General features: G+C 37.5%; 1 protein-coding gene and 1 non-coding gene across 3 annotated transcripts; both read right to left on the reverse strand.

The window, feature by feature from the left end:
• Nucleotides 1-346: 346 nt before the first annotated feature.
• Nucleotides 347-22,564, reverse strand: HCF136 (photosystem II stability/assembly factor, chloroplast (HCF136)). 2 transcript variants are annotated; one of them, XR_734402.3, is made up of 9 exons: nucleotides 22,158-22,564; nucleotides 17,645-17,880; nucleotides 14,505-14,635; nucleotides 7,500-7,632; nucleotides 6,586-6,708; nucleotides 5,556-5,630; nucleotides 3,221-3,336; nucleotides 1,143-1,295; nucleotides 347-596 (listed from the first exon to the last, which is right to left on the reverse strand). XR_734402.3 is itself a non-coding variant. In XM_010251695.3 (9 exons), exons 1-8 carry the CDS (start codon nucleotides 22,480-22,482, stop codon nucleotides 1,229-1,231), a joined length of 1,206 nt encoding a protein of 401 aa, XP_010249997.1. In that variant the 5' UTR covers nucleotides 22,483-22,564; the 3' UTR covers nucleotides 347-596; nucleotides 1,207-1,228. The 2 variants fall into 2 exon arrangements, 1 of the variants encoding a protein (XP_010249997.1); XM_010251695.3 differs by having other exon boundaries at nucleotides 1,207-1,295.
• Nucleotides 20,481-20,552, reverse strand: TRNAT-GGU (transfer RNA threonine (anticodon GGU)). Its single transcript has one exon. It is a non-coding gene; the product is annotated as a tRNA-Thr (tRNA).
• Nucleotides 22,565-26,371: the final 3,807 nt, after the last annotated feature.

The raw sequence follows: 26,371 nt of genomic DNA on the forward strand, positions 1-26,371 counted from the left end.
TCGGCATCCCTGCCATCACCAGCTAGTTTTGTATAATGCAAAACCTTGTTGTATACGGTATTTGAAAACCAAACCTTGTATTTGTACTCTTCCCAAACTGAGCCATATGGATGAAAGTAATCGGTATTAAATAGATGACTAGATATGCGTTTTCAGGTCCATGTTCTCCATTACATGTAGTTTAGACGATCAAGCTGAATTTGTCTCCGGTATAAATCAGGTCACATACTAAATTACTAATGTCACATCCTCTCTCTCTCTCTCTGATGCGAATAGAGATGCGGCAAAAGAAATTGAAAAAGCAAAAAATAAGAACGGAAAAAATTCAATTTTGGGGCAAAAGAAATTAATGTAAAACTGGGTTTTTAAATTTTAAAATATTACAACAGTCACGCGATGTACATGTTACAAGAATAAATTTGAATATTACATTAACTTCACAAATACAAAACAACTGTTCCAGATATGGTTGCATCATACCTCTGACTTGGAAAGTAGAAAAATGGATATGCTTCCAAAATTCAACAGAGCTTTTCCAGATATGTTACATCACGAGAACCGACTTTTGATGGTACGAAAATGTGCAATTGGTAAACCTGCACCCACAACACCTTGTGTCAATGACTTATTTAATGCAGGTTATTGCAGTGTCTCAGACAGTGTGGTCAAGATCAAGCTCTTACATTGTCTAATAACTTTGAAAGTTCATCATCGAAACAGTGACAATTATCCTTCTAAAATAATACTTCCAACTAGTAAAACATTTTGTGAATTGACCATTAGTCCAGGAATTATAGTGTTAGATGGTCCTAATCAAACATCAATACTTTAATATTTGTCTAACTGACAAGGGAACATTTCTCTGATCCAGATAGTCCAATCCACTCCACAACCCATCAAGCTGGCCAAGGCCAAAAGTCAACACTGATTGGAAGTACTTAACCATCTTAATAAAAGAACTTCAAAAGATGGTTAGATTCAACTGTCAGCTGGTTCTTTAGCAATAAGCTATTGTTGTTTAGGATCAACTATCATCAATTAAACCATGAAGAGAGCCCTCTTATAACTCAACATGCAAATGCATATACACCACTAACTATTCCATTAGGTTCCTTGCTAAAAGGTAAAATAGTAGGTACTACCAAATTTTCTTGGTGGAACGGTTGGCACTAGCAAATTGACGACTCAAAGAATAAGTTTCCATACATGAGGACATTTAGCTGTCAAATCATCCAAGGTACCGAAGCAGAACACCATCATTTCCCAACACAAAGCCTTTGTTATCGTTAATGAACCTGCAGAAAAAGAAAAATCAATATCAAAGAACTTGTAAATGAAGATGCCACACACGTGGTTCAAAGGCCGTGAACGGTTCAGAATGAACCATGAAGGGATAGGATAGGCAATGTGTAATGTACATATGCAGCTTTCGCCTATTGTAAGTCATAAAAGATATACCATTTTTTCCTCTCTTATCAGTTGAATTCATTTATACACATATATAAAATAAAGGGTAAATCTCTTAAACTACCCCTACTATTCACGAAATTGACAAACTGTACCCTTAAGTTTTCTGACAATTGGCATTGTCGTTAAGTGCTAACGGAAGGAAATGAAATGTCGAATTTGCCCTTCATTATTTATCAAATTTTCAAAATAAAACCCAACTGATGAAAAACCCCTGATTTCCAATTTTTTCAAAGCTTTGCTTGAAAAAGAAATCTGTGCCCCGCCCAAGGTCAGAGCAATGGCGGATTTGGTGGAAGATAAAGAGCCGATGGGTAAGCGGGGTTTGCCGGGAAATGCAACAGTTCTTGCCTCAGATTCATGGGCAGAGAAGGAAGTCAGCCATTCACGGGTAGACAACAAGCCGGTAACGGGCTCAGCCCTATTTCTGTCGCTTCCGACACGGAGAGCATGGCTTTGGAGAAGCCGTTGGTTTTGCCAGATTTTCTTGCTCTTTGATACCGCGTGAAAAAATTCCATGCAAGCTCATCTGCAAGACTTCAATCTCTCACAATGTCCATCTCTTCTGCTTCGCGTTGCCGTCGAAGGATCAAGTCCTGGGATTACCAGTAGGGAAGTGGGCTACCATAGACTCACGACGTCTCTTCTGCAAGACTTCAATCTCTTTGATATCGTGCTGTCGTCTCTTCCGCTTCGCATTGTTGTCTCATGACGTCCGTCTCTTCCGCTACCATAGACAATAAGCTCTGCATTCGTGCTTACACCCTAACAAGCTTAGTCGACGAAGTGGGCTACTTTGATCTTGTCGTCAAGGTCTACTTCAAGGGCATGAATCTAAATTCTCCAATGGAGGGCTCATGCCACAGTTCTTGGATTCTCTCTCCCTAGGCTCCATCGTGGACGTTAAGGGTCCATTGGGACACATCGAGTACACCGGCAAGCCCAAGTTTGTGAAGCGGCTCGCAATGCTGGCCGGAGGGATTGGAATCACACCCATCTATCAAGTGACCCAAGCAATCTTGAGAGACCTAGAAGATGATACGGAGATGTGCGTCGTGTATGTGAATCGCACTGAAGATGATATATTGTTGAGAGAGGAGCTTGATGGGTGGGCGATTAAAACCATCTTCATATAAAATCCGCCAATCGTTCGTTCGTTCTTCTTTTCTTCTTCCTCTTAGTTCCTCTTCTTTTATTTTCTCTGTCGGCGGATGTTAATGAACTCCAATGGTGTTACAGTCGTCTACGGCTATGGCCTACGGGGACCGATGAAGTAAAAATGAAGGGAGTGACCTCTCCCACAGCGGTGAGATTCACATTGTATCGGAGAGGGTGAAAGGGTGGTGGAGAGGGAGGGGAAGAGGTGGGATGGTGATGAAACAGGGTCCTCTTCTTCTCCTTCCTCCATCTTCATCTCTGTTAATTGTCTTCTTGACGGTGAACAAAGAACTACCACCGGCGAAGGTCTTACTCGTCTGAACTGAATGCCTGGAGACTGAGCACATGTGAACGAAATGTGACGGAAAATTAATGGCAAGGGAGGTTTTAAACAATTGTCAGAAAACTTAAGGGTACCACAAGACAATACCTAAACAGTAAGGGTACAGTTGTTAGTTTCGTGAACAGTAGGGATAGTTTAAGAGATAATGGAAACCTAAAAAGCTCTCTAGTAGGATTAACATTTATGATAACATTAGCTTAACGACCAATAGGAAAGAAGAAATGTCAAAGGTTCAAAAGTAATAGAGCGCACTTCACTGAATATAGATTTGCGGCAATATTGTCAGCTGCTTTGTCACGGATCCATGTCTTCCCACCATTTGTGGTTCTCAACAGAACCCCACTGCCTCCAGCTGCCCAGGCTTCATCCTGGCACACCATGAAACCATTCAGAATAAGCTGCAGAGAATCTCTGGTAAAAGTCAACTTTCATTTTCCTAAATACTTCAGCATGTGAAAAAGGCCATTACCCAGTGTTGACCCCAGCTATCTACATGTAAAATTGTTTCATTCTAAACTGTGAACTTAATAGTATTTAATTGTTTTTTTTTGTTTAAAGAAATCAATCAAAAGATCTACTTTCCCTTATTCTTGTAGGTTGTTTTTCTTATAAATACAAAGTTGCAATGACCATTGAAGGATTAAGCTTATGAGCAATATTATGAAACTTTGGGGAAAGGTGATTGAGCAGTTATTAACATGAGACTAGTGTATCAAAAAGCCAAATTGGATTCATACTAGGACTAGCAACTATGGTGACAATCTTTTTACTTGGGAGATCAATAAGAACTTAGAAAGGGGCTTCAGGTAAGTAAATTAAGATCATTAGGGATATGTATGTGAGAACTCAGGAGGGAGAGATGCTTTATACCAAGGGTCAGCACTACTCTAAACCTTTTTGCATTAGTTATGGATGAACTAACTAGCCATTTATAGGAGGTCCCATGTTTTGCTGATGATATAGTATTGATCGACAAGACCTCAGATGGGCTGAATGCAATGTTAAACAATGAGGAAATGCTTTAGAATTGAAAGGTTTCAAGATAAGTCAAACTAAGAATACATGTATTGTAATTTTAGTAAAAAATATTAGTAACCATGATGGTACAATTAAGATTGATGATCATAAAACACAGCGAACTACATATTGGTGGAAGTGGAGAGGTGAGTCAGGCTTACTATGTAACTTGCATATACCAATGATTTTAAAAGGAAAATTTTATAAGCAATTATAAAACCAGCCTTCCTATATAGGATAGAGCGTTCAGCAATGAAGATACAACATAATCAAAAAATGAATGTAGGTGAGTTGACAATGTTGAGATGGATGAATGAGTTCAAGAAGATTAAATGGATTTCTAGGGGGTATGGATGTTAGAATTCAATAGATCCAAAGGATGGCTAACAACATGGCTGATGCTTTGAAAAAAACAAGGGGTTAGGAGAAATCATATGTATTGGGCTCGATTTTAATTTTCTTTGGTATTGAAAAAAGCTGTTTTATGTCTAATTGTACTTGTACTTTCTTTCTCTTCTTTAATCAATGAAAGTTGCAGTTAATGATAAAAAAAATCATTGAGTTGGATGAATGGCAGGAATAGAAAGGAGAGATTAAAAAGCGAACACATTATAGAACAATTATGAGCAGATCCAATTAGTGAGTGCAAGTAGAAGGCTCTAAAAGAGCAATTGAAAGACCAAAGGAACATGGTGTAAGTGGTATAATGGCAGGAAAGGGTTTATGTAGATGACTAGGGGTGTGGGGTGATAATGGGCCAGGCTTCTAGGCCTATGAATTTAAACATATTATATTTAAGTATATATGATACTTGATATAACATATAATATATTTGTGTGTGTGTGTCTACTTTATATAAAATAAAATAGCTCAGGGTATACTATATATACACAATTACATATACAAATATATTATGGGTCGGACTAGAAATGATCACCCCTATAGCTGACCCCAAATATTTGGGATTAAGGCTGAGTTGAGTTGTAGACTTGCAAGAGTAAAGAAAATGTGTTTGTTCCTAAAACAATTCATTGGGCTTGTATTTGTTGAATGATTGTATATCTGGTGGCACCCATGAAAGAAAAAAGCATTTATTTCTATATAGTTTTCCTTATGCCTTTTCTTTTATTTACTATTTAGTAATACATCCTAATTTAACAATGGATATGGCACTGAAAAAAGTGAAATATGGAAGAGGATTCATGTAGTTAACCCAATATAGTTGGGGCAAGGCTTAGTTGACTTAAGTAAAATTGATGGTAGATCCATCAAATGATCGGATACCTGGTGGTAGTCTGGAAAAAAAGGAAAGTAAACGTGTTTTGTTTCTAAAAAGTTCATTGGGCTAATATTCCGTTAATATAGAATGATGGATAATAATCATAATATCATTGAGGGTACAACTCGGATAATTGACTTTCTCTTCCACAACAATGAGTGAGGTTGCAGGTAAGAAACCGCGTTTCTTATCCGTGTGTATGGGTACATACACATTATGTATGCATGCATGTATTTATTTATTTTAGCTGGACTTTATATTACCACAGACTAAGTTCAATGCATATGTTACCTTTGATCGATATCCAACATCAAGAATGCCAAAACCACGACTTTGAACTGGAACTTCATCAAATTCCTCTGTTATCTGAAGAATGGAATGATAAAAATTTTCAGGAAGAAAACGAAAAAAAAAAGGCACAATCTACAGCAGCTACTAGTTGTATTCTAACAACTAGAAAAGGGAATGGTGACATGCACTGTTACATTTATAGATAGAAATCTGATGGATGCATTAAAAAACATTCATAAATATAAAAGACAATATTTTCACTTCCTCCTGTTCCTGCAGGGCAGATGTTGTCACTGTGAAAGAAGCATTTGAGATTATTGTATTTCTTTTCTCCATGAATAATACAAAAGAATAAAAGAACTCCATGAGCAGCCTTTCAAGGGGAAAAATCTAGTAATAAAGGTTCACCAACTTATTGCACGTCCCTTTGCATAAAATATGTTGAGTTGTTCTAACAAGACATCCCATGCAAGGTCCATTCCCTGTTCTTTTTTTTTTTTTCATTTTCTTTTAAGATACTAGTCAAGTTTTTAATCCAAACCAATATCTTTGCACGCTTTTTATTTTTCTATTTTTTCTTTGGAACTGGTTCAGAGGGGTCGGTTTAAGGCTGGTTTACCCCCTGAACTAGACGAAACCCCAAAACACCCCCTGTAGGGGCGTATCGGGAAGCCCCCGATACACCCCGATATGTTGCGATATTTTGATCCTTGATCCAAACTTGGAAGCATATGATTTGGATCAGGCTATCAGTGAAGAACCCAGGATTTTCAGTCAGAAATCAACCTAATAAAGTGTTGGGGTATAATGATGAAATCATTCAGATTATAATTCTTCAGAAAAAAAAGGAAAAAGATCATTATTTAACTAGCAAGATGAAACCTAGATGGGCAGCCCAGTGCATGAGGCTCATACCAATGAGGGAGCAGCTCTAGAAATATCCAAGCATTGGTAACGCATACGTGCAGTTCATCAGAAATTAGAATATATAGATCATTTCACTTAGCAGAAACTGTTGGTTTTTACTTACTCCTGTGCCTTTGCTGAGAAAAAGGCCACCACCACGTACAAGAAGCCAGAGACCACCATCAGCTCTCCAGCCCATATTCTGGATTCTCCTTGCAACTGCCCTGTTATGTGGTTGCCAGTATGGCTGCAAATTATGAAAAGGTGAGAAAGGCTTTAAATGATTTACCAATCCCATCTGACACAGGTAACCTAGAGTAACAATTAGCTACAAAAGGGGGGAGATGAAAAAAGAGGGGGAAAAAGAAATATATGACAGTAAAAAGAAGTCATAAAGTAACTGTGCAAGAGAGGCATATGAATGACTAATCAAAAAAAGAGAAGCGTAACTATCTTTACCAGATGCAACAGAGCCCCAAGAAAGAGCAAATGTTACATTTTGCACTTAGGTTGAAGTGGTAAATAATGGGATTTGGCCAAAATTGCTGCAGACAAAGGAATGAGGCATCTGACAGTCCTAATAGGATCCCACATGAAATTTTCAGAGATGCTAAAGATTACACTACCCCTAGATTAACATTCTTTGTTAGTATGACATCTGCAAATAGGAACCAAATCTTAGTTAACTATGGATTCTAAAACCTTAATGGAAGCTAACAGATAGACATCATTTTGAATTGATCAGATCCAAAGACTTGTTTCTTTTGGTGATTACATTTGGTGTAACAGGTGGTCATATCAATGCACCACTGTTCACCAGAAATCCCTTTCATAACTCGGTGCTTTTTAATAGAACTGATTGAAAGACTTATAAAAGCTACAGAATCATACTACTTTTTTCCTCAGGTGAAATAGTTTTTGTATTAATAATCATCTTAATATTGCTACCAAAATTTTAAAATTTTCAACTACACACCAGAAAATCTATTGTTTGCTACTCCAGTCCATTCAAATGCTTCATATAAACACAAAGCTCACCTGTCCAGGCTCCCAAGTTAGATAGAAATTGCCACGGCTTGAGACAGCAACATAGTTCCCATCAGGAGAGCGGTTTACTGTATTAAATGTTCCAGTGTAATAGCTTGCACCACTAATACCACTAGAAACTGTTCTGAAGAAGAGAAGGAGATTTATTAGTTTGTAGGAGGATATGTTACTAACTGCAAGATGATTATAGCTATAGTGCATCTTTTCTAGAAGTGAAAGCATTAAAAGAATACCATTATTTATAATAACTGGACCAGGTAGAAAGGAACAACTCATTCCTTATTTCTAATATGATAGTCTTTTATCACATTCTATATACAAGAACAACCCAACTAAAACCATAGATTGTATAGGAGAACAAAGTTCTTTTCTTTCTATTTTATGAAGTCTAAAGGAGAACAGAATCTAATATTCTAATTGCAATTACCAATTAGGTAAAACAAAAAGCCTTTTCAGGACATAGGGAAATATCGTGCAAAATGAACGTCTAAATGCAAGCAAAAATCACAAGTAACAAAGGTAGTGAAGGTCACAAATCATAATTTTAGATGGCAAAGTGGAAAGGGAAGTTCAAAGAGAAATGGTTATTATGTATAATTTCCTTGGGATTCACTAGACTCAGCACCAACTCCAAATAAAATTGCATACTTTCAGACTCTGAGCTTGCAACAACTTTCCTTGTATGTTTTTGATCAGTAACAGAAAACTTTCGTTAATTAAGAAAAAGGTTTAAATACAAAGGTGGGGGAGGTAAACCCTCTTACTTCACCGCCAAAAGGAAAATTACAGTGTAGCCCTGTAGAGAGACTGGGCCGAATGGGCCCTAATATTTGTTTTATGTTCAAGTAGTGTTCTATCTGTTTTATGAGTTAATGGGCCTATTAATCTCTTTTTAATTTCTTTTAAGTTCTTGCTTTGCTGGCCGCCCACTTAAAGGGTAGACTTGTAATTAGCATAATTTATTAAGATTAATAAAAGATTAGTGAAGGGAGAGAGAAACCCGTCAAACTCTCTTCTCCTTTCTCTTCTTTTCCATCTTCTTCTTCTATTCTGCTGTAACCTTCTTTTCTCTCACTTTTCTTAGTTTTTATCAGTTTTATATCAGATTTGAAGGACAGATTCACATCTTGGTATCAGCGCAGTTCTTCCTCCTCTTTTCTTTTTCCTTTTTTTCCCATACACCCTTCGATTAGAAGAGTGTATGGAGAGATAGGTTGCTGATCAATCAGAGGACTATTTGCCTAGTTGGTAGAGAGTTTGGAGAGTTAGAATATGGCTGAAAATTGCCAAGAATTGAAGCTGTAATTTTTCTGCCCAAAACCCTAGCCGACTAGAGATATTTCAAGTTACAGGTTAAGGAGAAGGATTGGGTGTGGCGCTTAGGGTTTGGGAGGTGTAGTTTGATCCTCAAAAGTGTGCGGTTGAGATTTGAAAAAGGTTGTGAAGCTCTGGTAGGAGTGGCCACTTCTTCTCTCTTCCTCCCCGATAGTCGGGTGCAGGGAAACCCTAGTTTTTGAATCTCTAGGTACTGTGCTGACCTCAGTTAGGTCTATAAAGACTGAAAAACTAGTTTTTTTATTTTCGTTTGATCAATGGAGCAATTTGGAAGTGAAATGAAGAAAATGCCGGTATTTGGGGTTGGCCCAGTAGATTCCTTTTTGATTGGTGTGACCACAATTACACTAGATGGAACCAATTATCTAGCCTGGGCACAAACCATACAGGTTTATATTTGTAGTGGAGGTAAACTAGGGTATCTCACAGGTAGTAAGGTGAAACCTGCAGAGACAAACCCTGCATATGAGAAATGGATGCAGGAGAACTACACAATGATTGGGTGGTTGGTCAATTCTATGCAGCCCCATATAAGTCAGCATTACCTCTGGATGACCTCAACCAAGGAGATTTGGGACAGCGATAAAGAAACATATTCACAAAAGTTAAATGTCACAAGAGCCTATAAGCTGAAGAGTGATGTGAACAATCTGAGACAGGGGGAGAAGAGTGTAGTAGTTTATTACTCCATGTTGAAGTCATTATGGCAGGAAAGTGATGTTATGGAGACAGTTGTATGGGAGAGTACTAAAGATGCAGACACATTTAGAAAAATGGTGGAACGAAACAGGGTGTTTGAGTTTCTCATAGAACTCAACCCTGAGTTCAACATTACTAGGCAGAACATCCTGGCCAAAGATGAGGTCGCTCCTGCTCAAGCATATACCATGGTAAGTAGTGAAGAAAGTAGGCGACAAGTATAGTTATAGGGACCACCTACAAAACACTTTGCACATGCTGGAATAAAGCTGAAGGGGCCAATTGAGAAGAAAGAAGTAATATGTGAATATTGCAAGAAGCCGAAGCATACTAAGGACATTTGTTGGAAACTTCATCCAGATCTTCTCCTAGACAGGTTTCGGAACAACAACAATACAACAACTTTAAGAAGAATGGTGAGACTGGGAAGCCTAAGAATGTTAATGTTACCATAGTGCCTAAGGGTGGAAACAAGGAAAGTGAAGAAAGATCAGCTATGGAGCAGTTGACAGCAATAAAGGCAGAGTTTGAAAAGTATGAGAGGTTACTTAATCATCTGGAGACCACTGTTTCAGCATCCAACCCTTCATGCAACACCTCATCATCCGCATTTACTCACTCAAGTACTCGTGCTTTTACAAATCATGCTACGATTTTAGGTAATCATAAAATCCCTTGGATTATTGACTCTGGTGCATTAGACCATATGACCAGTTTGTCTAACCTCTTTTGTTCATATAAGCTCCTATCTGGTAGAGAGAAGATATCCCTTGTTGATGGGTCTCTTGCTCCCATCTCTGGTAAAGGAGATATCAAGGCCTCTGACACTTGTTTTATCCTTTGTTCTTCATTTCCGCAAGCTTAATACCAACCTTTTATCTGTTAGTAGCTTGACTAAATCCATGAACCGTAGCATAACCTTTTCTCCTATCCATTGTGTTTTTCAGGACCTGAAATCCCAGAGGACGATTGGGAGTGGCCGTGAGGCGAATGGAATATACTTACTGGACACACTTGATAGGAGTCTTGGACCACCTAATGGAGTTGCTTTGGAGTCTGTTTTCTCAAAGTCTCTATTGATAGTCATGTTATGTCATTTACGGTTTGGTCATTTACCTTTTCCTGCCTTGAGTAATTTGTTTCCCGATATGTTTAAGGGAGTGTCTTTATCGAGTCTTCATTATGAGTCTTGTGAACTTGCAAATCATTGTAGACATTCTTATTCAATAAGCAATAAAAGATCTATTTCTCCTTTTCATATTGTGCATTCTGATGTGTTGGGGCCATACCATTTGCCTACTATGGGGGGTTACAAGTATTTTATCCTCTTTATTGATGATTATTCTCGCTATACTTGGATTTATCTCATGAGATCCTGGGATGAAGTACCAACTATTGTGCAAAAATTTCATGAACTTATCCTTACCCAGTTTAACACCCAGATTAAAATATTCTGATATGATAATGCTAAGGAATATTTTGAGAAGAACCTCTCATCCTACTTTGAGACCTTTAGGGTTATTCATCAGAGTTCTTGTTCCTACACTCCACAATAGAATGGAGTAGCGGAAAGGAAGAACCTCCATGTGGTTGAGGTTGCTAGATGTCTCCTTTTTGCATCTCATGTTCCTATTAAATTTTGCGGGGATGTTGTCCTTACTGCCACTTTTTTTATTAACCGTATGCCTTCTCGGGTTTTGGGTTTCAAGACCCCGTTTAGCCTTCTCTTTTCCAATGAGGAGGATCTCTTTTCTCTTCCTCTCCGAATTTTTGGGTGCACCTACCATGTACATATTCATAATCATTAGAGACACAAATTTGAACGTAAAGCACATAAGTGCATTTTTCTAGGATATGCCTCCACACGGAAGGGATATTGCTGTTTTGATTCGGTTCGTGGCACCCGCTTTGTTTCTAGGCATGTCACTTTTGCCAAGTTTGTTCCTTTCTTTGATACTCCTCCTGAGGGGGAGCATTCTAAGGAACCATTTGCTATGTCTCTAGTTGTTCCTCTTCCAGTTCCTTTTGAGTCTTTTGTTGAGTCATCCTCTTCTGTTGCCTCTCCTTCAACTGTGTCTACCTCACATGTTCCTGCTCCCCCTCTTGCCTCAGCTAATCCACCTATATTTTCCTCACATCCTGTTCTTCAAAGGTGGTACCAAAGGCAAAGATTCAGGCATGGGCAAGTTGTTTCCACTCCTTCATCAGAGCCTCTTGCACCACCCATCAGTACTAAGGTAACAGGTCAGCCTTCCTCTGACTCACCTGCTACCTTCCCAGACCTTGACCTTCCTATTGCCCTTCGCAAAGGCAAGCGGAAGTGTATAGCACATTGTATTTCTAAACATTTGTCCTACAACCTTCTATCCCCTACTTATTATTCTTTTGTTGCATCAGTTTCTACCCATGTGATTCCTAGGTTTGTACCAGAAGCCTTGTCCAAAGCTGAATGGAGGGATGCTATGATGATTGAACTAGATGCTTTGCATAAGAACCATACCTGGGATATTGTGGATTTGCCTGAAGGGAAGGAACCAGTGGGTTGTAAATGGGTATTCACTATCAAATATCATTTTGATGGCACTATTGAGAGGTTTAAGGCTTGATTGGTTGCTAAGGGTTACACTCAAATGTATGGTATTGATTGCCTTGAGACTTTTGCTCATGTGACTAAAATGACTTCAGTTCGAGTTTTGTTGTCTCTAGCTGCTACTTTTGATTGGCCCCTTCACCAGTTTGATGTCAAAAATGCCTTATTGAATGGAGACCTACATGAAGAGGTCTATATCTCTTTACCTCCAGGGGTGTATGGAAAGGAAATGCAAGGGAAGGTGTGCAAATTGAAGAAGTCTCTTTATGGTCTCAAACAGTCCCTTAGAGCCTAGTTTGAGAGGTTCACAGCTGCCCCTTGTTTCTTTTGGTTATACATAGACTCAATCTAACCATACTTTGTGAAGAGAAGTAACTCTTTGGTGACTTTTTGTTTATGTTGATGACATTGTGGTTACGGGTGATGACACTCATGAAGTGATTAAGCTCAAAAGATTTCTTAACACTGAATTTGAGATAAAAGGTTTGGGGGATCTTAGATACTTCTTGGGAATTGAAATTGCTAGATCTAAGGATGATATCTTCATTTCTTAACGCAAGTATGTTCTTGATCTCCTTGCAGAGACTGGCAAACTTGGTGCTAAACCGGTTTCCACCCTTATAGACCTAAACCATAAGCTTTCTGCTACTGATAGTGAACTATTGACTGATAGGGGAGCGTTCCAGAAACTGCTTGGGAAGTTATATCTCTACATGACTCAGCTAGATATTTCCTATGCAGTAAGTGCTATTAGTTAGTTTATGCATTCTCCCAGAAATACACATTTAGCAGCTGCAGAAAGAGTTCTATGCTATTTGATGGCACTCCAGGGAAAGGTATTCTGTTTGCCAAGCATGAACACATGAAGCTAGAGGCATACATTGATGTTGACTGAGCCGGATGTATTGATGATAGGAGATCCACCTCAGGATATTGCGCTTTGGTGGAAAGGAACATTGTCTCATGGAGAAGTAAGAAACAATCTGTAGTTGCCAGGTCCTCAGTCGAAGTAGAGTGCAGGGCAGTGGCACATGGAGTGTCAAAATTATTGTGGTTGAGATCACTTTTGGGAGAGTTGGGTTATTGACTATAAAAAGCCAATGATGCTCTACTGTGACAACCAGGCAGCTATCAACATTGAACACAATCCTATTCAGCATGACAGAACTAAGCACATAGAGGTTGATAGACATTTCATAAGAGAGAAAGTTGCTCCAGGGGAAGTTTGCTTGCCATTTATTGCTTCAGAAGAGTAGTTGGCTGATGTTTTGACCAAAGGTGTTCCAAAAGGAAAGCTGACACACTATATAAGCAAGCTGGGCATGATTGACATTTATGCTCAACTTGAGGGGGAGTGTAGAGAGACTGGGCCGAATGGGCCCTAATATTTGTTTTATGTTTAAATAGTGTTCTATCTGTTTTATGAATTAATGGGCCTGTTAATCTCTTTTTAATTTCTTTTAAGTTCTTGCTTTTCTGGTTGCTCACTTAAAGGGCAAACTTGTAATTAGCATAATTTATTAAGATTAATAAAAGATTAGTGAAGGGAGAGAGAAACCCATCGAACACTCTTCTCCTTTCTCTTCTTCTTTTCCATCTTCTTCTATTCTGCCGTAACCTTCTTTTCTCTCTCACTTTTCTTATTTTTTATCAGTTTTATATCAGATTTGGAGGACAGATTCACATCTAAAACAAATGACTTCTTCCCACCCCCTGTTTAGCCAAAGCATTTGCAAATGAATTGACACATCTTTTAACCCACTGGGCACGCACATCCATTCCTTGAGTTAACCACTTGAATTGCCTTCATTCATTAATGTATGTCCATAACCCATCATTTGTCTTCTCTATCCAGCCAATCACCACTTGCAAATCTCCTTCAATAATCAACCTATTTATACTCAGCTCCTTAGCCCTTTTCACTCCCTCCAACAGAGCCAGAATTTCTGCTCTCAGTGAATCCCCAACTCCAATTGGTCCCAAAAAAGGAGCTATTACTGAACTTGCCTCCGATCTGAAAACACCACCAACCCCTGATGGCCCTGGATTTCCTTCACTGCTCCCATCAAAGTTGAGTTTGATAAAACCTTCCATCAAGGGGTGCCACAAAGAATGGACATTGATCCTGCTTGCCAACAACTTTCCTTGTATGGTTACTATTAATTTAACCATGAGCCAGGTAATCAAATTAAACTTCTGGCATATCTGGAATTCATATACTTTGGCAGCACTCACCTCACCCAACTACCCAATTGAATAAATGCTCCAACAAAATCAAACAGGTTGAAATATACCAATTTACCAGAATAAAACTTCACAGAATTTATTATATTTTCTTATTCAAACTAAAAATGATATTTAAAAAAATTCACCTATTAAGAGTAGCTGAAACAGTCTCTTGAACAGCTGCTCTCCAATTGTACCCTCTATTTGATGTAACATAAATTGCTCCTTGATCAGTAACCATCTCTGCACTATTTTCTCCAGTTGCTTTTATGTAGACCTATTAATGTCAGAGAAGAATGATGATGTCAAGACTACACATAAAAAGAAGAGACAGAGAGTTGAAATGAACAGCTTCTTGCAATGAGATTTCATGGATATAACAGAGATATACTAGAAAAACAATGAAGAGTGTTGATCACATGGGATCCATAGATAACTTAAGTAGCATTAACTAAGGTGCCCATTTTGTCTTTCTTCATATTTTCATGTCTTTACTGTTTTATTGTCTCTCTTTTTCATCTACACAATCTTTTCTGCTTACCATTTAATACTTGTGCCATAAATTTACTCCATCATGCTGCTTCAAAATTATTTGGGATGTAGACAAAATTTATTAAAGCCCAACACACCTTAAATAATTCAGTGAACATTATTGTATCTACTGTTAAATTTTAAATTGGCATATGTGCATCTTAATAGGGACCATTGCTTGGTGTAATGGTAAAATCTAGGACTGGCAAGCGCCAAATGGAGATTTGAGTCTGAGAGCAGCCACTTTGGGCAAAAATGTGCCAAAGGTTAAGACTGTATCCTGTCCACCCCTCCCAAGATCCCACATAGCCAGGACCAACATTGGGTAATGCCCTTTTTATATGTGCATCTTACCATGTATTAAATATACATCCCCCAAATACTTGGTAACAACAAAGTGAATAGTCAAAGTTCACCCCAGTTGTCAAGGTTGGAACACTTTTGTTGATAATAATTGTTGAGAGTATTGGGCTGGCTGGCCATATTGTCTGTTTGTTCCTGTTGGGTCTTGTTTAAGTAGGGGTATTGTTGTGTTTTTAGTTTATAACTTAAGGGCATAATTGCCAATTTGTTTTATTACCTGAAGAAACTGAGAACATAGTTTTCTTTTCATATCTGTATTATACTTGGACAAGCATTGGCCCAACGTCAACATTTCTCAAAACTTTATCAACCATTTGAATTTTTTTTTTTTGAAAATAGAAAACCTATGGCATAAATACAATGAGATTAGCATTGTATCTATCATGAACCACTCATTCATGTGGGTACCTCAGGCTGCAAGTAGCCTAGCTGACATGCTAGCTGGGAAGGTATAAACAACAGTGCTTTGATTGGAGACTTCCTATTCCTGGGAGGGATTTGCATCAAGTTCAATCTCACCTCTAGTGGTTGTCAGCTTTAAGCTGCTGGCATCTAGTACAGACAAAAATTATATTAAATGCTGGTCTCAACAATTCGAACCTTTCCAACCCAAACCAATCCTGCCTTTAGTTCTTAAATTATCCCTAAAGCCTATTCTAGTGAATCAATACCTTCCTAGACTCACATTTAGGTCATAGCCGTCCTACATTGCTGCCCTTTTTTTCAATTATATTAGCTTTTGTTGGAATATCTACTGGACCAACAACAACCAACTCACACACAACTGAAAAAAGAACCAAGCAACAAACACTCAGATAGACAAAGCAAAAGCACAAAAGCCTTCCTAACTCAAAAAGCAAAAGCACAGTATTTGTATAATTTACTGTTAGAATAAGCAATGGGTATATATGTAATTTACTATTACAATAAGTTATCAAGGGGCTATTACTTGGCTTAATGATAACATCTCGATCTGTCAAGTGTGAGAACACAGGTTCGAGTCTGAGAGTGGCCACTTTGTGAAAAAAATGCCAAGGTTAGGACTGTATCCAGTCCACCCCTCCCAAGACCCCCGATAGCTTGGACCAACATTAGGTAAGAGTCTTTACAATAAGTTATCAGTTTTTATGTAATTGATCCTAGATATCCCAGCATTTTAATAAATGTAAGACTGCCAGAGTGGAAGAGTTTAGTTTCCTCCTCACATGGCCTTCTTTTTCACCTACAATTTCTCCTCTCTTTCTCTCAGTCATAATCCTAGCTGTTTTCTTGGTATCAGAGCTAAGGTTCTGATAGGACATTATTAGATTTCCTCCTATCTATACTTTACAGATCTTAGAACCTTGTGAGGAATGATCTAAATTTATTGGGGTTCTGATCACACATTACTCCACTCCCCCCCTCTTTTATGTCTTCCTGTTTCTCTGCGACTGTGATGGAGAAGGTGCAGTAAGCCCCTTATTTATCATTATACAAAGAAGGTGTCATCGATGGTGAATCTGCAATAGTGAATTTTGATAGCAGAAGAAGATTCAGTTTAGTCCTTTTGTGATAGGCAATAGGCAATCACTTCTTATGCAACTTGATGATGCTGAATGCACAGGTATTGTATTTCTGATGATGGTGATGTAATCTCAATTATCTAGAGTTGTCTAAGGATATTGTCAGGTCAGTAATAGTTAGGGGTGGACATGAATTGAGCTTTTCACAAGCTATTCAAGCTCAGCTCGTGAAAAGCTCAATTCTTCTCAGTCTAAACCAAGCTTCTAGCCGAGCTTGAGTCCAATAAAGCTTAGCTCGTGAGGATATAAAAAATGTTATATATAAAATAATATATCTAAATAAAAAATAAAATATTATATATAATAATATTATATGTATAATAATTAGTTGTTATAATTCTTAATTTTTTATATACAAAATAAAAAATATTTTTTATATGTATAATTTTTTATTTTTATAGGAAGTTTGCTCACAATCAAGCTCGAATCGAGCTGAATTTGAGCTAAATTTTTTGGCGAGCCAAGCTCGAATAATCTATTTGGCTCGCTCAGCTCCAATACATCCCTAGTAATAGTCTACTTCAACAATACGTATATGATTGGTGTGATATTACTCATCTATTATCTCTCCCCTATCTTTTTTCTTACAATTGTGCCCAAAAGATTTATATCTTCCCACCCCTTGTTTAGTTGATGTATCAGCCACATTATTAGCAGTCCTTTTTACCCATCAAAATCTCACTTCCATATCTTTTTTTATTACATTTTTGTAAGTCCACATCCTTGCGGCCTTGCCTCCCTGCTTTGTAGCCATCCCATCACCATTTACCAACTTACAAAACAATAAAGAAAAACAAAAGCTTGTAAAGATTCCAATAGGAGAAGCTTACTATATCACCAGGAAGTTGAGCACTTAGTGGTATCCTTTCCCAGCTTTCACCAGCATCTGATGTGTACAACAAGATTGCAGGTTTTCCAACAATCCATCCTTCCTTCGCTCTGAAGCTAATAGAATTAAATCTGTAGTTGAAGTCCTCATCTTCTGCAGATGGTATTGAACGTGGAACCCAAGTGTTTCCCCCATCTTTTGTCTCCAAAATAGTTTGCCTTGTCCCCAAAAGAAAGCCTAAACATCAAACCATCCATCCATCAAATGTTACAGAATTAAACACTGAACTTATAGAAGATAGGACTTTTCTCTAATAAGAATTAAAGCTGATATCACCATAAATCCTGGAAACCAAAATCAGACTGCATAATTTAACAAAATAAGTCCCAAAGGAATAGTATTAGATTGTCTTTGAATCATTAAGAATGGAAATGGAAATTGGAATCATTTAAAGCATACAGAGTGTTGCAATACTAGAAAGGATAAGATTATGCTGAGTATATTCATGGGAAGGACAAAGCTATTGATACAACTTGATGGTTTTTTAGAAGATATACAAGAAGGCAAAAATTGAGATAGTGGCAAGTGATATGAGAGCTCAAAACTTGACAGAGCATATGACTCTTGGTATAGTGGAACAGCGAAACATGACTTATGTAGCTGATACCATATAGTTGGGATAAGGCTTTGTTTTTTGAGTTGAAAAAGTGTGGCCAAGAAGGTGGAGATGATGGTATCGGACAACCTTCAGAAACAAATCACTAATGAAGTAGAAATGATGAAAGTATCATGAAGACTTGAGATTATAAGAATTGAATTCTCTTTTCTTTACCAAAAAAGAAAAAGAATTCTCTTTGTTCCAATCATTAGTGAAGTCAAAATAAAGAAATAAACGAAAATGGTATATTTATATTTAGAGATAAGAAATCAGAATAATAAAATGGTCGAGTGGAACCGTCCAATTTAAACTCCAAAAAGGAAGCAACAAGCAAAAGAAGAAAAAGAAAAGAAATTAAGCTGAAAAGGCCACAATAAAAAAAAGGAAGTTGGTAGGTTGGAAAATCTACCTATCTTTGTTCACAGCCCCAGCCTCAGTCATAAACCAACTGGAAAATGAGGAGAGATTCCTGTGGGATAGCCCAAGTGATTCAAAAAAGTTCCATTTATAGCATGGAACCAGGTCTGCAACTCCGCATACCCAAGGAAAGGGGTGGTATTGGCATCAGGCCTCTAAAGCATATGAATAAAGCTTTATTAGGCAAGTGGATTTGGAGGTACAGCACTGAGAAAGATATGCCGTGGAGAAAACTGATCCATGTGAAGTATGGTGGTACTAATCTGGATTGGTATTCCCTTCAGCCTCATCAATCTTATGGATCTAGCATATAGAAAGGCATTATGAAAATGCAAGAAGAATTTCTCAAAATTCATTAAATTCAAGCATGGAAAGGGGGATAGGGTTCTACTATTCTGGAATGACATGGTGTTAATAACCATCTGAACCCTGAATTGTCTTATGACTCATCAATCAGATGGATTTTTTGAAAGAACGGTTCAAGGAACAAGTGATTCCTTCTCTCGGCACCAGTTACTCTCTAGATCTACCCCTTCCCGTTCCATCAACTAATCTTATTCTGGGATCTTGTTAGTGATATTGAGAAAAGGTCAATAAATATCTCTATGAATTTTCCTAATTTCTATGTATATTAAACTACTACAGTATCCTATATATAATTTAATAATAATAATTCATTTTTATAATTAAAAAATTTTTTAATTGCTTTATTGTTTTTTATTATTTTCTTTGTTCTATTTCCTTTTCCTTCAGATGAATCTAAAACTCCATAGTATATTATATTATCTTTTCACGGGTCGAATCAAAAGAAAAAAGACACTTCGAATATTTCCCCATTTACTTTTTTACTTTACCTTTTTCTTTTCGGTCAGAAAAAAGTAAATTCCCTATTTTTTTGTCCCTGTTCCTAAATTCAATATTAAAATGAAATAATAGGAAACTGGAAATGAAAGTATCTTTCTCGCATCCGTTCTCAATCACATTGTCGGAACAAATGGATGCATCGGTATAGAAATATTTAGTACATGAAGCCACGATCTGATATATATATCCAGAACTTCTTTTTTCTGGAATAAAAGAAAGAAAAGATATTAAAAAAAAGACGGCTCTTGCGTTGTGACTCGGAATAAACGTTTCTCTGTGGAGGAACGGAATAACAATTTATTCCTATAGAGCATCCAGGAACAAGAAGATTCAATCGGAAATATCGACAAATTCTTTCGTAGTCCAAGGAAATTCAATCAAAAAAAAAGGTCCGCAGCTACAATTTCATCTCTATTGAATTTTAATATCAGAATAGCGGATATAGTCATGATTCAATGGGTCAGGTCCACTTACTTTTCTTTTGTTGATTTTTTTTTTTTTTTATTTCTAATCTTTACAATGGATTTGATTGGAATAAAAAAAGCAGGAATATTTGGTGATTCATAATTGGGATTGGGTAGATAGAATCTCTATGTCCTAGGACCAAAAATATTGAATAATGAAACATGAGTAGGAGTATGGCCTATAGTAACATAGTCGTCCTCCAACTCCAAAAAGTGGGATGACTTATCATTATAATGAACAAATAATGAACAAATATTCTTAGAACTATACTACTACTATAGTATATATAGTATACTTTATAGTATACTATAACTCATTATAATGATAATTTATCATGCAGTATACAGGCAGTTACTTTTTTTATTACAAATATAAAATCTCTATTCTCCGCTCAAAAAAAAAATGAAGACTAAGACTGGAGTTTTTTGAAAAAAGCCCCTTATCGGATTTGAACCGATGACTTACGCCTTACCATGGCGTTACTCTACCACTGAGTTAAAAGGGCTCATTTGATTTCATTCTTGAATGAGCCACTAGACACTATGAGTCTACCGCATGTACCTATGTATATAATATATGTACATATATATATATATTCTGTTCTGATCCTATGTTGATTACATCTCATTCCCTTGTTCTGTTTGACAAAGGGTCCATTCATATACAATAATCACATTGTACATTGTAGCGGGTATAGTTTAGTAGTAAAAGTGTGATTCGTTCTATTAACAACTTAAATAATTAAGGGATCCTTCGGTTTGATTCATATTCTGATCAAGAACTTTATTTCATATAAAGGATTAAATCCTTTACCACTCAATGACAGATTTGAGGAAGAATATACATTCTCATGATTTGCATATCCAAGGGTTAATTAGAAATTGAAAAAGTTGGATTATGAAATTGCGAAGCATAATTTCTTTTTTGAGTTGGATCAACATTTCCAATTGAATGAGTATGAATAAAGGATCCATGGATAAAGATACAAAAGTTTATTTCTAATCGTAACTAAATCTTCAATTTTTGGTTTGTAGAGGGGAGATTGAAGATAAATAGCTATTAAACAATGACTTTGGTTTACTAGAGCCATTGACATATTGTTTCCACTCGGTAGAAACAAAATTCTTTTCCTCAGGATTCTCACAAGTGGAAATAGAGAACCCTTAAAGGTGATTTTTTCCCATGGACAGCCATTCTAGACAGGATTATCACTACTAATCACTTGATATCTAAAGGAATGGTGCCATGGTGGCACCCACTCAATGCTGCCTATGCAATGATGAAGAATGAACAAACTAAGAGCACTCTTGTAGCGTCTGGGTGGTGGCACCCACATCTATTAATTCATTTGCAGTCTCCCATAGCATCTGGGTGCAGTTTATTCAACTATTTGAAATCCTGTGGGTGTTTCCAAGGGACCTGAGCATTCTTATAGCAGCCTGGTCTTCTGGTGGATTACGCAAAAAAGGAGTGATATTATGGAAACTGATACCCTTTGTAGTATGTTGGGGGATCTGGCAAGAAAGAAATAGCAGGTTATTTCAGGGAGAAGCCAGAGATAAGGAGGGATTAATTGGACGTATGGAAAGGCTTATAGCTTTTTGGTCTAAGGCATACAAGGAGTTTCAAGCATTTTATTTCTCCCACTTGCATAATCACTGGCACCAGATGATTGTGGATAATGATTTTGTAATTGCTGCTCCATAGTTGTAAAGATCATTTTACAGTGGACCTTTTTTGTATAGATTTTTTTGGCAGAGTTCTCCACTGTCCTATATACAGTGATGCAAATACTATATTCACCTTTCACACACACCAAAAAAAAAAAAAAAAAAACTTCATAATGCACTTTGCAAAAAAGAAAAAACTAGGAGACTGAAAATAGAATCCCAGAGAAATAGCAGAAAAGATACACATTAAAAACACCAAGAATGGAACCGACTGTTATTCAACTCATTTTTTGTTTTGTTATTTTGGGCTATTCAAATCATATTCTATGCACATAGAAAGCGATAATCAAATACGAATCCAAAGTTTAAACTCCTCATAAATTATAAAATCAGGTTAAGGGAACAAAAGAGCAAACCTAAAACCCCAAAATCCAACTAACCGTGATTCAATTGATCAGGCACGAAAGCAATATCGAGAAGGACAACCCCAGGATCAATCGGGAGGTAAACTCTCTCCCACTCGGAAAGAGCTTCTTCGGATTTCGCGGGTTCTACGAAGCCGCTAAGAGGTGCAAGAGATAAAGAAACTGCTGCTGTTTCGGCTATGAACTGCCTACGATTCATAGAAGGTTGGTGAAGAGAAGCTCTAGTGACGAACCGAGCTTGAGAGTTTCGGTGGTGGCGGTTCCTTATAAACAGAGCGTTCAGCGAGGATCTCTGCAAGATAATTGGGTTGGAATAATCGGTGAATTGCAGAGTCGCCATTGCTGTACGGTCCCCTCTCTCTCTCTCTCTCTCTCTTATCCGGAAGCTTTTGCTCAACTCAACGGCCTCTGGGCTTCGCGGGCGTTTTGAAGCGTCTGGGATTTTTGGTGGATAATCGTCCACCTATGATACCGAAAAGGCATGATACCTAAGAAACTACTGACCAATCAATCGGTATAATAGAAGTTCACGGGGTTCTGATTGGTCCAAATTTCATCTTGAATGATACACAATCATCGTACAAAAAAAGGAATAACAATAAATGAATATTATAAAATATCTTGGGGATGTCGCTCCGCGCTCACTTATTACCTCGCATCTCCGAACCGGACGGACTTAATAGTTAATAGTTACAACCTATTTAGTTCTTAATTAACTAAGTTGTCTCTATCCTAGTTACAAATTAACTTAATTTCTAGTTTTCTAGTTATGAATGACATTAATGGCAAATATTGTAAGACAACTAGACAAGGAAATTTTTTAGAAAAGTTTAAAGAAAAGAATCAAAGGATCCTAGTTTCTATGGTCTTTTACACCAAATAGTCAGCCAATTACAATTATAATTAGGTGTCATTTTTTACTTAGATTAGAATGTTTCTTGAAATATACAAATTTAAGTCTTCTTTCTCTAATACAGTTTGACTTTCTATTTTCTTGATAACTTCTATTCTAACTTGGTTCGCCTCAACTAAAGCACAATCTCTAATACAATTTGACTCTCAAGCATGGTTGAACTTAGAGCCGAAACCAACCCAAATCGACCCAACCCGACTCAAACCGACCAGGTCAGTTTTGCTTAATACAGGGTTAGTTTCGGTTTAAATTTTAGGTAACACGACCAGGTCGGGTCGATTGGAAAAATCTCAATAAATTGACCCAACCTGACCCGTAACAACCCTAATTGATACCTTGCATTTCCATCTTTTTAACATTTTCGTCTATTGGATAAATTGCATAATCTCTTTTATATTACCAAATTTACCCTTTTTTCTAAAAAAAAAAAAATACCATTTAGTAACAATCATAAAACATCTCGGGGATGTAGCTCATATAGTAGAGTGTTCGCTTAGGATGCGAGAGGTATGGGGATCGATACCTCACATTTCCATCTTTTTAACATTTTATTCTATTGGATAAATTGCATACTCTCTTTTATATTACCTAATTTACCCTTTCTTTTACAAATAAAAACAATTATGATTCAGTAACAATCATAAAACATTTTAGGGATGTAGTTCAGATGGTAGAGCGTTTGCTTAGCATGAGAGAGGTACGGGGATCGATACCTTGTATCTCCATCTTTTTAACATTTTTCTCTATTGATAAATTTACCCTTTCTTTTCCAAATAAAAAAATTATCATTCATTAATTGTCATAAAATATTTTGGGCATGTAGCTTAAATGGTAGAGCGCTCACTTGGCATGTGAGAGGTATGGGGATCGATACCCCGCATCTTCATTTTTTTAACATTTTCCTCTCTTGGATAAATTGCATAACCTCTTTTATATTACCAAATTTACCCCTTTTCCAAATAAAAAAATTACCATTCAGTAACAATCATAAAAATATCTAAGGGATGTAGCTCAGATGGTAGAGCGCTCACTTAGCATGCAAGAGGTACGGGGATCGATACCTCGCATTTCCATTTTTTTAACATTTTCCTCTATTGGGTAAATTGCATACTCTCTTTTATATTACCAAATTTACCCTTTCTTTTCCAAATAAAAAAATTACCATTCAGTAACAATCATAAAACATCTCGGGGATGTAGCTCAAATGGTAGAGCGCTCGCTTAGCATGCAAGAGGTACAGGGGTTGATAACATGCATCTCCATCTTTTAAACATTTTCTTCTATTGGACAAATTGCGTACTTTCTTTTATATTACCTAATTTACCCTTTATTTTCCAAATAAAAACAATTACGATTTAGTAACAATCATAAAACATTTCGGGGATGTAGCTCAGATGGTAAAGCGCTTGCTTAGCATGCGAGAGGTATGAGGATCAATACCCCACATCTCTATCTTTTTAACATTTTCCTTTATTGGATAAATTGCATACTCTCTTTTATATTACCAAATTTACCCTTTTTTCTAAATAAAAAAAATTATCATTTAGTAACAATTATAAAACATCTTGGGAATGTAGCTCAAATGGTAGAGAGCTTGCTTAGCATGCGAGAGGTACGGGGATTGATACCCTGCATCTCCATCTTTTTAACATTTTCATCTATTGGATAAATTGCATACTCTCTTTTATATTACCAAATTTACCCTTTTTTCTAAATAAAAAAAAATTATCATTTAGTAACAATTATAAAACATCTTGGGGATGTAGCTTAGATGGTAGAGTGTTCACTTAGCATGCGAGAAGTACGAGGATCAATACCTTGCATCTCTATCTTTTTAACATTTTCCTCTATTGGATAAATTGCATACTCTCTTTTATATTATCGAATTTACCATTTGCTTTCAAAATAAAAAATTACCATTCAATAACAATCATAAGACATCTTGGGGTGTAGCTCAGATGGTAGAGCGCTGGTACGGATTGATACCTCTATTAGATAAATTGCATAAATCTCTTTTATATTATTGAATTTACCCTTTATTTTCCAAATAAAAAAATTACCATTCACTAACAATTATAAAACATCTTGGGGATGTAGCTCAAATGGTAGAGTGCTTGTTTAGTATGTGAAAGGTACGGGATCGATACCCAGTATTTCCATTTTTTTAACATTTTCCTCTATTGGATAAATTGCATACTCTCTTTTATATTACCGAATTTACCCTTTCTTTTCCAAATAAAAAAGGGATTATAGCTGATAAGGGCAACTTTTAGGCCTTAATATCAATAAAAATAATAATTTTAATATAATTTCTAAAATAGGTTATGATGGTGCGCAATCCGGCTGGTCCTAGCGGTCAATGACCTTGCCTCTGAATGGAGCTGTGGGGAACTTGAAACGGAAAGGATGAGGAAGTTCCGGGGGAGACCCGGTGTGGAGGCTCCGAAGCTCAAGTTAGAATCCTTCGAAGGCAAGATGAAACCAGATAGCGCAGAGTTTTGCATACCTTGTTCTTGGGGGGTTGGGAGCCCTTTATAACCACCTCGCGCACTCACTCCCAAGCTCTGTCAGATCGGACATGATTATTTATGAGCTCCTGCCAGTCCGGATGTCATCCCCTCTGGCTAGGCAGAACCGCCACTGCTCCCTTTGTTGGAGCCGTCTCTGCGACTGGTGACAATGGTGGCAGGAGGCTGTTTGAAGTACGACTGTCAAGCGTCAGATCCCAAATCAATCAGGTGCGCTGCCCTTGGGATACGGACACCCTCGGTGTCAGGTGCGTTACGTTTAGTCAGCCTGGCGTTTGGGAGGCGAAGTGCTGGAGTGGCGGGGCGAGGTGGTCTTGAGTTCGCATAGGGGAGTGTCCCGAACTGCCATGAGGTGGGCCAGTTCGGGTCACTGCCTTGTGAGGCTCGAGCTCTTTGTAAGGAGCTCGGGTCTCCTATTAGGGAGCTCGGACTGCTGGTTCCTTTGACGCCCGTCTTGGGCGCGCTGTTTGTCCCGAGCTGTTTGATTTTGCCATGTGAAGTGATTGTGAGGTCGGGCCAAATCTTCCTTCATCAGGTAAACTTTTTTAAAAATATATCAGATAAGGGCAAAAACACTGTTCATCTTCTTCCTCTTCCAAACCACTTCCGTCTCAGCCCCATGAACCTCAATGATCACCATCATCAACGCCTTTGCCGCCTTCGATAATGCCTCCGCCCACCTCCGGCAACGCCTCGCTGCGGATTAAATTCAAAACAGAAAGGGTTCAAATCATATGTGATGGCCTCTTAACGGTCAAAACTTTCAAAATCAAATTCTCTCACCCTTC

This window comes from Nelumbo nucifera, chromosome 3 (genome assembly GCF_055504915.1).
Source record: "Nelumbo nucifera cultivar China Antique chromosome 3, China Antique-T2T, whole genome shotgun sequence".
Classification (NCBI taxonomy): Eukaryota; Viridiplantae; Streptophyta; class Magnoliopsida; order Proteales; family Nelumbonaceae; genus Nelumbo; species Nelumbo nucifera.

Coding starts and splice junctions, on each gene's coding strand:
- HCF136 (XM_010251695.3), bottom strand. CDS start 22,482: ATGGCGACTCTGCAATTCACCGATTATTCCAACCCAATTATCTTGCAG. Junction 17,881..22,157: donor GCCTGATCAATTGAATCACG/GTTAGTTGGATT, acceptor TTTGATGTTTAG/GCTTTCTTTTGGGGACAAGG. Junction 3,337..5,555: donor ATGTTGGATATCGATCAAAG/GTAACATATGCA, acceptor ATGGTGTGCCAG/GATGAAGCCTGGGCAGCTGG.